The following is a 12,410-nucleotide window of genomic DNA, read 5'->3' as shown; positions in this document are numbered from 1 at the left end:
CAGGTTTTATACATATGTAGAGGATACTAAACAAAGAAGAAACAGCAAATCCTCAAACTTTTTTTCTAGGGAAAAAAGCATATAATTTTGCTTAGAGCAAAACCTCTGCTTTAGCGATAAGAGAACAAATAGAATCATTCATCCCAAGCAGGCATTTGTTCTGAGCTTTGAGCTTTTAATGGCTTTGAAAGGGCATGAAAAGTTAGGAAGTTTTATTGTTGGAAACTTTGGAACTTTTACTTATATCAATTGATGTCATTTTGCATTACTAATTTCCACTCTAGCCATTGTTTATTACTTATGGGATTATTTAAATGATATTTCATAATACTTGAATGTTATTCAAACATATGGGGTTTTTAATATTTTCTAACAGAAGACTTAACATATTTCATTATTAGTAAGAGTGTTTTTATATTTTCTTCCACAAGTGTCAGGAAATTTTTTCACAAGCAAAGTATACTTGCTTTGGAAGTTTATTCTTAAACTAATAAGCTATTCTGCAAAACACTTTACTGATTAAAAGCTGTTTTCCTTCTTTAAGGAAAAACCCATTTCTGATTTCATATTTACCCTTATATTGTTGAGAGGTTGAGAGTTTCAGGGTCATATGCGTTTCCTCTTGGTTTTCATATCACTAGTTCCCACCCAAAATGATTTAGTCCTATTTAGGCTAATTTTTTCTTCCAAAATATTTTTACATACCTAGGGGACATGAGAATTTGATTGTTTTCCTAAGTTTTGAGATGAGGAGACTGCATCTATCTTACTTATTGCTAACCTTCGTAAAGGCTGATAACTGGTACCATATGTACGTACATGCTCGAGGCTACTGGAGTGGTACTTCAGGAGACACTGTCACATTGTGTGTGAATGGTGCTTCTACTTAATGGGGGCAAGTTTCTGAATCTCTCTGTACTTTGGCTTCCTCACCCATAAAGGGAAATAATAACTGTAACTTTTTTCCTTACTAAGTGGGATAGTATTTTTAAGGCATTTAGTGCCTGGCACAGTTAAATATTCAGTAAACATTAGCTGTTACTATTTTCATTACCATATTGTCTTGCAAAGGCCTTCAGTTCAGTTTAGTCGCTCAGTTGTGTCCGACTCTTTGCAACCCCATGAATCGCAGCACACCAGGCCTCCCTGTCCATCACCAACTCCCGGAGTTCACTCAGACTCAAGTCCATCGAGTCCGTGATGCCATCCAGCCATCTCATTCTCAGTCGTCCCCTTCTCCTCCTGCCCCCAATCCCTCCCAGCGTCAGAGTCTTTTCCAATGAGTCAACTCTTCACATGAGGTAGCCAAAGTACTGGAGTTTCAGCTTTAGCATCATTCCTTCCAAAGAAATCCCAGGGCTGATCTCCTTCAGAATGGACTGGTTGGATCTCCTCGCAGTCCAAGGGACTCTCAAGAGTCTTCTCCAACACCACACTTCAAAAGCATCAATTTTTCGGTGCTCAGCCTTCTTCACAGTCCAACTCTCACATCCATACATGACTACTGGAAAAACCATAGCCTTGAATAGATGGACCTTAATCAGCAAAGTAATATCCCTGCTTTTGAATATGCTATCTAGGTTGGTCATAACTTTTCTTCCAAGGAGTAAGTGTCTTTTAATTTCATGGCTGCAGTCGCCATCTGCAGTGATTTTGGAGCCCCCAAAAATAAAGTGTGACACTGTTTCCACTGTTTCCCCATCTATTTCCCATGAAGTGATGGAACCAGATGCCATGACCTTTGTTTTCTGAATGTTGAGCTTTAAGCCAACTTTTTCACTCTCCTCTTTCACTTTCATCAAGAGGCTTTTTAGCTCCTCTTCACTTTCTGCCATAAGGGTGGTGTCATCTGCATATCTGAGGTGATTGATATTTCTCCCGGCAATCTTGATTCCAGCTTGTGTTTCTTCCAGTCCAGCGTTTCTCATGATGTACTCTGCATATAAGTTAAATAAGCAGGGTGACAATAGACAGCCTTGACATACTCCTTTTCCTATTTGGAACCAGTCTGTTGTTCCATGTCCAGTTCTAACTTGCTTCCTGACCTGCATGCAGATTTCTCAAGAGGCAGGTCAGGTGGTCTGGTATTCCCATCTCTCTCAGAATTGTCCACAGTTTATTGTGATCCACACAGTCAAAGGCTTTGGCATAGTCAGTAAAGCAGAAATAGATGTTTTTCTGGAACTCTCTTGCTTTTTCCATGATCCATCCGATGTTGGCAGTTTGATCTCTGGTTCCTCTGCCTTTTCTAAAACCAGCTTGAACATCAGGGAGTTCACGGTTCATGTATTGCTGAAGCCTGGCTTGGCGAATTTTGAGCATTACTTTCCTAGCATGTGAGATGAGTGCAATTGTGCGGTAGTTTGAGCATTCTTTGGGATTGCCTTTCTCTGGGATTGTAATGAAAACTGACCTTTTCCAGTCCTGTGAGTACATGGTAAATACAGAATGAATTATTTTAAATGAGTTAATAAGAGAAACTTTAAATCATGTCAGACATTAGATATCCGGTTTCTTTTCTTGTTTTCATGTACACACTTTTCAAGGATTAATAGGAAATATTGTTCAGATAGATTGGGGCTTCCCAGGTGGCGCTAGTGGTAAAGAACCCTTCTGCTAATGCAGGAGACTTAAGAGATGAAAGTTCGATTCCTGGGTCTGGAAGATCCCCTGGAGGAGGTCATGGCAACCCGGACAGAGGAGCCTGTCGGCTCCATAGAGTCGATACGGTCCATAGGGTCACGAAGAGTTGGACACAACTATAGTAACTTCACAAGCACGCTTACTGATTCTTAGGTTTTGGACTAAAATCTGCCACCAGATTTACACTATAGGCTTTTCTGATTCACAATATTGAAGAAAAGCCAATACTAATAACTTTTTCTTAGATGAAGTTTGTTAAATTGACTTCATATTAGGTATTTTAAGATCTCAGGATTCAGCTGTAACACTGTTCGTAAGTTTCATTTTGTTTTGTTTTTATAAAGCACCACCAAAAATCAAAACATACAGTCCAGATCATTATTTGGTGCTACTTCCAGAAAAAATTTGGTACTTAGTTTTCTAAGGTTTCCACACAGAATGTTGCTCTCTTCCTCTCTCCCGCCCCTCCTTCTTTCCCTTCCTTCCTGCCTGCGTGCCTTTATTTGTCACTGAAAATAAAAGAATTCATTTAGGATAATTATCTCTTTTCCACAGTAATTGCTACATGTTTAATTCTAAGAGTTAAGACTCAGCAAGAAGTTAATAAAGAAGACTGTGAAATTATAGAAGTAGTTAGTAGAGAGAATTTTTTTAGACTGTATACTTTTTAATTTCTCCATTCACTTTTTTTGAGAAAAGTAACCAAATAGAGGAAGATGGTATTACATATCCTCATTCTGCTTTTCACATTGTAATTACAGGATGATCTAATGGTATGTATGGGCAACACTTTGCTTATCTACTTTCTATCTCAAGATAACTTTGTTAAAGCTAAATGGCTACCCGTTCTCAGAGGGAGAATAAAACTGGTCTGTTATCTGACAGGTTAAAACAGCCATGATTGTATGAAAATATACATGTTGTACACATAGTTTTAAAGAAAGTCCTTAAAATTTTGAGATGCTTTGAATTTTGATTTTGTATTTTGAAGGTGCCTCAAGTGTAGAATGGTTATGCTTTTTGTTTTGGAAAGCACAAATATATTTTAGATACTCCATAAATTATATCATTAAATATTTTTCCTACAGGGAAAAATAAACGCTAAGACAGGAAAGTATGAAAGGATGGGAGGAGAAAACACATTTGTTGCTAGAAAAAAAAAAAAAAAAAACCATGAGATTTAAGTACTTTCAACATATTCGATGTAATTAAAATTTTCGGTGTCTGAATATGCATTTTATTCTTTGTTTTATGAAGTTGTAGCATTAAGTTTAATTTTTATTAACTTAAATTTTTTTCTTGTGTTATATCAAGTCTGTGTATTGATACATTAGATACTAAATATACCCTGCCCTGTTAAAAATTAATACATACATTTATTTTAGAAACAGATTTTCATTCATGACTTATTTTCCCAACAGTAATGAACATGCTTACTTGTTAAAGTCTCTGGTCCATGCATGATGCAGGCATAAGCTGTCATTGTCATGAACTAATGTCATCACTTAAGCACTTAAGTAGAAGTCAATCTTATCTTGGTCTGTGAAGCATTCTAAATTGTCTCAAGTGTGTGTTACTGAACAAATGATCAGATTGTGGAACCTCAGAATGGCCCATGACTTCTCTTTAAGTGCTTGCCCTTTGTTTAGTCTGCTAAGTAATAAGCCACACTTTTAATTTAAAAGTATTTTTTAGCTGATTAAAATATTTAGCCTATACTTTATTCAGTATTAGTTTAAAATAGTTTAAATGTCCTTCAGAGCTTCAAAAAGTATATAATGCGTAACATAAAATAAGACGGTCTTTAAGAGTCTTTGATTAAACAAAAGCATAAATGGTAAAGAACTTAAGGGGAGTTCAGATTATACATTCTGTTGTTCGTATCTTGTTTTATAGGCCATCTGTGTAGGACCAGAAAGCATGCAGATAATGTATCCCGCTATATTTGACCAGTTACTGGCATTTGTAGAATTTTCATGTAAACCTCCACAGTATGGACAGCTGGAAACAAAACACATTGCAAATGCAAAATATAATCAGGTAATTTGCTATAAATTATATTCACTCTGTAAAATTTCATGTCTTATAAATGTGGTCAGTTCCACTTAAGATGGACTTTATCTCCGAACTTTTTCTTTCACAAATAAACTTTCATATGTCTATTAACAGTTTAAACTGGAAAGAAACATTATTTGGAAAACCTGTGTCCCTTTTTTTTTAAAAATTGTTTATTGCTTTCTTTTCCCAAGTGGTTCTCCAGAAAGCTTAGCCTTTCCAGATACTCTGTAGTACATCTTTCTTCAGAGTTCCTTTCTTGGTGTCCTCATCACACTATAAAATGGCTTCTAAATCCCTATGCCTAGTCCTACTCTTATCTAAAATAGATACCTGCAATAGAAAATGAAGAAATGAAAAGTTGTCTACTACTGGTGTGAAATTTAGTTGGATTTTACATAAAAGATTTTTTAGCCATAGTTGGCAAATTTTAACTTTGTTTTGGCTTAGGGGAAAAATAAATTTCTGAATGCATGCACATGCTGATTTTGTTCACTCAACATAAAAATTATAATTTTACATGGTCCGAAAAGTAGTTTAATGTGTATTAACTTTTCTCATTCTATTTGTCTCGCAACACAATGGAATCACAATAGATCCAACTATTTGCACCGGTGAGTTAAATTTCCTAAAATTGTCCTAACCTATTGGCAACAAATAAAATACATCTTTCCCAGTTTTTGATAGAATGCTCTATGTACTTTTTCTGATAGTTTTAATTTTTGCCTGGCTGAAAATTATTCTTTCATGAAATTATATCTTTTCGAAAACTTTGCATGTAATAAAACAATCTGACCTAAAACCAAGGCCTGAACTTTAAGACAAAGAAGCTTTCACTTTGAAAACAATATGATTTCATTTAACCTTATTTTTATTTTAACTCCATGTGAAAATATTACTTTCTAGGCGGAATGGGTTGCCTTGAATTATGTACCATTTGCTGAAAGGTCTTTAGACGTAGTTGTGGATTTATATCAAAAAACAGCCTGTCACAAAGCAGTGGTGAATGAGAAAGTACTCCAGAATATTATTAAGGTATCTTTTAAAAAAATTTTTATACTTTCATTTAATTATGATAACATTATTGAAATTTATCTTTACGTAATTGCATATTGTCATATATTAAAATAAATGGAAAAATATAATCTGTTATTATTTATAGTGATTTTGCTCCAACATTCATGGATATTTAGGAAGCTCTTTCTCTGAAATGAGAAGGTTTTTTTAATAAATATTTTAAAATATGTATTCAATTTTATGATTTTTCATCTTTGGCCCTTAAGACAATGAGCATCTTGTTTCTTAGGACAGTACTTCTCATACTTTGAGTTTGATAAGCATTCAAGGAGAAATTCACAATTCATCCTATCGATTTAACTGATCATGCATACTTTTTTTGAAAGCCAGTTCTTCAGTGCATGGACAAACATTATTAAAATTCATCTGCTGTTGTGTGTGTCCCATTCCTCCAAAGTTTATTTCCTTTTTTCCCCTTCTGTTTTGAAGGACAAACCTAAATCTTGCTCTTGCTCTATTATGTAGATGCTTTTATTTACTGGATAATTACAGTCTGATCTGAACTCTCTTCCCTCAAGGAAGAAGGCCTTTCTCTGTTCCATGGTTCATCCTTCTCTTTGTGTTCATCCGTTTCTTTTCCCACCGTTCTTTGCTGGCAATTCTTTCAGCCTCTTATACTTTATCCTGGAAAGATGTCCCAGGTGGCACTAGTAGTTAAGAACCCATCTGCCAATGCAGGAGACATAGAGACGTGGGTTCGGTCCCTGGGTCGGAGGGCACAGATCCCCTGGAGGAGGGCACAGCAACCCACTCCAGTATTTTTGCCTGGAGCATCCCATGAACAGAAGAGCCTGGCGGGCTATAGTCCATTGGGTCCCACAGAGTCAGATATGACTGAAGTGACTTAGCACGCATGCATGCTGAACACTTCCCTCAAGGAAGGAGACCTTTCTCTGTTCCAGGGCTCATCCTTCTCTTTGTGTTCATCCTTTTCTGTTCCCACCTTTCTTTGTTGTTAATTCTTTCAGCCTCTTACACTTATCCTGGGAAGAAGATTAAGCCTTTTATGTAAGATCTTTCTCTCATTTGACTTGCTACTCAAATTGTTCTCTTTCAACTTTCCTTTACTTCTAAGCTCCTTTAAACAACTTGTAGCCTTCACCTAACCATCACTCACTCTAACCTGTTGTACCCAGGCTCACTTCCATATTCTGCTAAAAAAACTACTTACTTGAAGTTACAGAAGACAAAAGTCTTTAAATTCTACACCCTTTCTAATTCTTTATTTTCCTTGTTAATATGGTACTGCTCTGGCCTTTTTTTTAAAAAAATAACTTTATTTATTTATTTTTGACTCTGCTGGGTCTTTGTTGCTGCGTGGGTTCTCTCTAATTGGGGTGAGCTGGGGCTACTCTTTGTTGCAGTGTGCAGGCTTCTCATTGTGGTGGCTTCTCTTGTTGTGGAGCGCAGGCACAGCAGTTGTGGCACAAGAGCTTAGTTGCTCAAGTGCCTGTTGGATCTTCCCTGACCAGGGATTGAACCCATGTACCCTGCATTGGCAGGTGGATTCTTTACCAGTGAGCCACCAGCAAAGCCCCTGGCCTTCTCAAAATTGTTTCTTCCCTTGATTTTCTGTCATAGTTCTTTCTACCCCTCACCGCTCATCCCCTCAAAACTGTCTTGTATCTCCTGATTTGTTGAGAATAAATTTTAAGCACTTCTGTTGTGGGTGCTAAGAAATAGTAGAGATTAAAAATGAATAAGATAGTTCATACATTTAATAATTCAATAAAGGATCTATAAAAAGGAAAATAATAATGCAGTATAGTAAATACTAAGTGAAGACCTCCAAGTAGAGGCAGCTTTGTGTTCAGAGAAAGCTGGATTAGCATAGTGTACTGGTGTGTACTTGCTGCTCTGTGATTTTGGAGCAAATGAACCTGAGAGTGTTTCTCGTGTAAAAAGGATAATACGAATGCAAGTTTCATGTCTTAACCATTAAGAGATTCAAGTGAGATACGGCATTTAATAATACTTGCCAAGTAGTCAGTGTTGAATAAAAGTTAAGTTCTCCCTTCCTTCTGTAGACAAGGAAATAACTAAACTGCCTATGGGATGCTGGCAAGGGTTAAATAAAGTAACATTTGAAGAAGGAATACCTGGCAACAAGGGAGAAGGAGATCTAGATCAACTAAGCAACATAAAGATCATGGTATATTTTTAAAACATTGTTGAGAAATCCCACTTAGGGAGCTAACAGGGCCTGGGATAGGTCTGAAAAAGTGGCTTTGGGTTTAACAAGCCATCATAAGGAATCAGAATTTTTTCTTTAACCACTGAAGAGCTGAACTTGGAGGAGTGACACAAATCAGTTTGTATTTTTAATGGAATTAAATAATCTCTTTTCTGTATTTCTGAACAGTTTGTTGATGCCACTTACTACATGTATTGTGTTAATTGGACAAGGCTCTTCCTTCCTTGGAAACTGAGCTTTGTGACAGCAAGAACTGAATTTTCTAGTTCCACATACATTTATTGAGTACATAGGATATGTCAGTCTCTATATTCAGTAAATATTAAAAAAAAATAAATGTGTAAGTCAAATGTATCTGTTGTGCTTAACATTCCCTTGACACTGGTGAACTATTAATCTAGTAGTAAACTGTCTAATCTTAAATTATGACCTGTTAATTCAGAGTGGGCAGTGTATAATTTAGTATTCTTTTGTTGGCATATGACACACATTCAGTCTCTGACTAGCTTTAAGAATAAAAGGGCATGCTTAGTTGGAAAAGTCAGAGATAGAAGGAGGGCTTTGGGATTGGTGTATCCAGTGGTTCAGTACTATCTCCAGAAACTAAATTTTTTTCTTCCTTGTTCTGATTTCCAAGGGTTGACTGCATATCCTGTGTTTTTCCTCATAGTTGTAGGCTAATAAAGGGATTATATGTCAGTAGCAAGTGTGTGTGTGTGTGTGTGTGTGTCTGTGTGTGTATCAGATTATTCTTCAGTTACTATAGTTAACCTTAAATGAACCAGCTGTAGTCCCATGCCTAGTCTTGAACCAGTGATTATGGCCAGAGAAATGGAATAGATTAGTTGGCTTAATAAACTATTCATCTCCTTACCCTAATTTCCAACTGGATGTGGGGAGGGGAAAAAGATTCTAGGTAGGCTAAATTATCTTTTGTTATCATGCTATTGTGTAATGGTTCACATGTTCATTCTGTAAGGATTCAATAATAATTTGTCTAGAAGATGAAATCAGGTTTTAGGTTCGCTCCATGACATTGAATTATGAAAATGTATCTCTTTTACTTTTTATCTTTCTCAGACTAGAATTTTTATATAAAAATAGAGTCTGGGCACTCTCATGAACATAATCAGATGGTATATTGGAGCTGTTTATTGATGGTACTCTGGGCTAACGCACTGTGATGGTTGGGTCAGTCTAGTCTTCTAGTTGTTGGATAGAACTGTGATCAGAGAACTTCATTCTGAGCCACCAAATCATTCTTTAATGATTAACAGCAAGTTGACCAATTAGAAATTAAGTTTCAATATTTCAATCACTATACAGATGCTATGCTGTGTCCTCAAGGATTAAAGATAAAATCAACCAAATTCTTAAATTACCAATTTTTCTCAAATATTTGCAAAAGAAAGAAAGTACATTAAAATGTTAGTGTAGAATATAAAATTCAAAAAATTTTAGAGATAACATATAGTAATGATATTCTCTAGGCCATGTTTACCTAACCATTAGTAGAAAATTACAAGCAATATTGATCCTCTCTTGGATAGAAGAAAACCCATTCGTCAAATTAGTTTTTGCCAGGAGAACTACGGCAGAATGCTCTTAAGTTTATAACTGCTTTAGAGAAGGTGCAAGATTGTAAGTTTTCCTACTCTTAATCTTAACTTTTCAGAAAACATCCTTATATTTTATGATGAGAAACTAAGGTCCAAAAACGGTTATTACTTCTTCAGGGTCATTGTTTGTAAAATGGATGTAGGACTTAAAAGTATATCTTTCTAGGTAGTATGATTTGAGAACCATGTCTGAGAATTAGCCTTTCTAGAAAGTAACATCCTATTTAAAATGAAAATACTTATCTTATTTTTTATAAGAACAAAGAGAAGCTGTAATTAAAAAAAAAAAAAGTAGTTAAAGGCTGAGTGTTTGTTTTAATTAGTATTTATCTTAAACTGTCTTTATTTTCCCAGACTCTTAGAGTTCCCCTCAGCTTGAAGTATTCCTGCCCTTCTGAAAGCACTTGGAAACTAGCAGTATCTTCTCTCCTCAAAGTTCTTTCTATTGGGCTACCTGTTGCCCGGCAACATGCTTCTTCGGGAAAATTTGACAGTATGTGGCCAGAACTAGCCAACACCTTTGAAGACTTTCTCTTTACTAAAAGGTCAGCTCATTCATTTTTACAATTAAGACAGTCTTTCAAGAAGTGTACATTATACCTATAATTGCCTAAGAACAGTATTTCTCATTATTCATTAATTAACTGATTGACTATTAAGATTGCTAGATTGTATACAAAGAATGAGTTAGGCATTTATCCACTGGGTACATTATCTGTAAGCAGAGGATAATTTTGCTCTTTACCATGCTGCTGGTTGTCAGATAGGAGTCTTTTCTATAAGACATCATAATTAAGGAGCCATGGTTTTAACCTGATGAATCTAAGATCTGTTAAAAAAATCTAGTGTCCATTTAGCATCACAAGAGAAGAACCATATCAGAAAATCAGATTTTTCCAGAATAAATAAGATCATTGGTAATAATGAACAGCTCTTTAAGATGTTTAAGTTGTGCAAAGAAGAATGAAATTTTCATTGTGTAATCTGCAACAGAGGGTGTATCTTAAGGATGCTATTTTGGCCCCTCACTGAATGAGAATAGGATAATTGAAATGTGGGCTAAATTTTTTGAATGAGGAATCTGCTTCAGTCTATCTAAAGCTATACTAATACAGCAGTCACTAGCTACAACTAAATTTTTAATTAATTAAGTCATATTAAAAATTGAGTTCTTCAGTCTCATTAACCAGTCTCATTAGCCATGTCTCATGTGTGGCTAGTGGTTGCTATAGAGGGCACTGCAGATGATTGAACATTTCCATCATAGGAAGTTCTGTTGGGCAGCACTGATCTAAAATGTACCATTTACTAGAGATGGGCTTATCACTAATAGCTGTGATAGGTAGGTAGTCTTCAGTACTCCTACGATCTAATTTTCCTTTGTGCTATAGTGGTGAAATTCTATGATAACAAAAGTTTTTCTGTTTTGTTTTTTTATTCATGAATCATTTTTTTTGACTATAGAATGATGAATATGCCATGTACTGCTGTGTAACCATTTTAAATTGCTAGTTTGAAATCATTTAAATTATGAATTTCATATACATGAAGAAAAATTTACATTGGCATGTTGATAATGATCAGATGAGTCTACAGCAGAGTGATTTAATGAAGAAATTTTGTCTGTCTTTCTAATGTTTAGTTATTTAGTAAAGAAAAATTGTAGAGTGCAGAAGGTTAACTTAATTTTTTTCTCTATAAGAGCTTATCTGATGTTTCAGAGTTAGAAGCAATGATATGTGATCCTAATTTCTGTTTCCGTAACTAGTCAGATTTTGTTTCACTTCCTTACATATTTCTTACCTCTAGAAATCTTACTGATACCAGTGCAAGCATACCATACCTTCTCTGTGCTGTTTCCCAACTGTTTATGGTCTGCAAGCTGCTTTCACAAGGCAGTACGGTAACAGAGAAAACAAAACCAAAATCAACTAGAAGAAAGGAGAGGCTTTGGACATCATTGAGGGTTATTGTAAATGAATGAATTATTTAAATGAGTGTCTGACTCTTTGCAACCCCATGGACTGTAGCCTACCAGGCTCCCCCATCCATGGAATTCTCCAGGCAAGAATACTGGAGTGGATTCCCATTTCCTTCTCCAGGGGATCTTCCCAACCCAGGGATCGAACCCAGGTCTCCCACATTGCAGGCAGACGCTTTAACCTCTGAGCCACCAGGGAGGCCTAAATGAGTGAAAGAAAAATCCAATTAAAAATGAGAAACTGAAAGATTGTAGCCTGGTAGACACTTGAGGTCTATTAGGAATTCATTCAACCATGCTTTGAATACCAAAACACGGTGGTAGTTCTTTAAACAGTGATCTTCAACCTTTTTGGTATCAGAGACCAATTTCATAGAAAACAGCTGCTTATCTTCTGCTGTCTGTGTGCCTGGGTTTCTAATGGGGTTGGGGACCCCTGATCTAGAAGACACATGGGCTAGTGGGAATTCATACAATTAGGGTCTGTTGACCTTCAGTTAAAAACACTTAAGTACTACCCAGAAGAACTGAAACGTATTCACACAGAAACATGTACACTAATTTTTTATAGCAATATTATCATAACCAAATAAATGAAAACAATCCAAATGTTCTGATGAATGGATAAATTAAATGTGATTTGTACATGCATACAGTGGAATAGTTAGCCATGAAATACTGATGCATATTAAAATATAGATGAATCTTGAAATCGTTACGCTAAGTGAAAGAATGCAAACACAAATGAGGTCACGTACAGTTTAACTTGTGTTTCAGAGTTGAGAGGAGTGTAGAGTAAGGCATGACTACTCATGGATGCAGAGTTTCTTTGGAGGTGATG

The 12,410-nt window shown here is 35.8% G+C and overlaps 1 protein-coding gene across 3 annotated transcripts in view; it reads left to right on the top strand.

Annotated features, from left to right (window-relative positions):
* MON2 (MON2 homolog, regulator of endosome-to-Golgi trafficking) overlaps nt 1-12,410 on the top strand; it is a 111,713-nt gene that overhangs the window by 77,949 nt on the left and 21,354 nt on the right. For 2 of the 3 annotated variants that reach the window (XM_068971279.1, XM_068971275.1), the window contains exons 27-29: nt 4,540-4,683; nt 5,605-5,733; nt 9,943-10,133. In XM_068971279.1, coding sequence (XP_068827380.1) covers nt 4,540-4,683; nt 5,605-5,733; nt 9,943-10,133 — 464 coding nt within the window. Of the gene's footprint in view, nt 1-4,539; nt 4,684-5,294; nt 5,313-5,604; nt 5,734-9,942; nt 10,134-12,410 lie in introns of all 3 variants that reach the window. The other variant, XM_068971276.1, reaches the window with a different exon arrangement.

This window comes from Capricornis sumatraensis, chromosome 4, assembly GCF_032405125.1.
Source record: "Capricornis sumatraensis isolate serow.1 chromosome 4, serow.2, whole genome shotgun sequence".
In the NCBI taxonomy this organism is placed as follows: Eukaryota; Metazoa; Chordata; class Mammalia; order Artiodactyla; family Bovidae; genus Capricornis; species Capricornis sumatraensis.
Note: the sequence above shows the minus strand (reverse complement) of the source record. Positions and strands in the feature narration are given on the sequence as shown.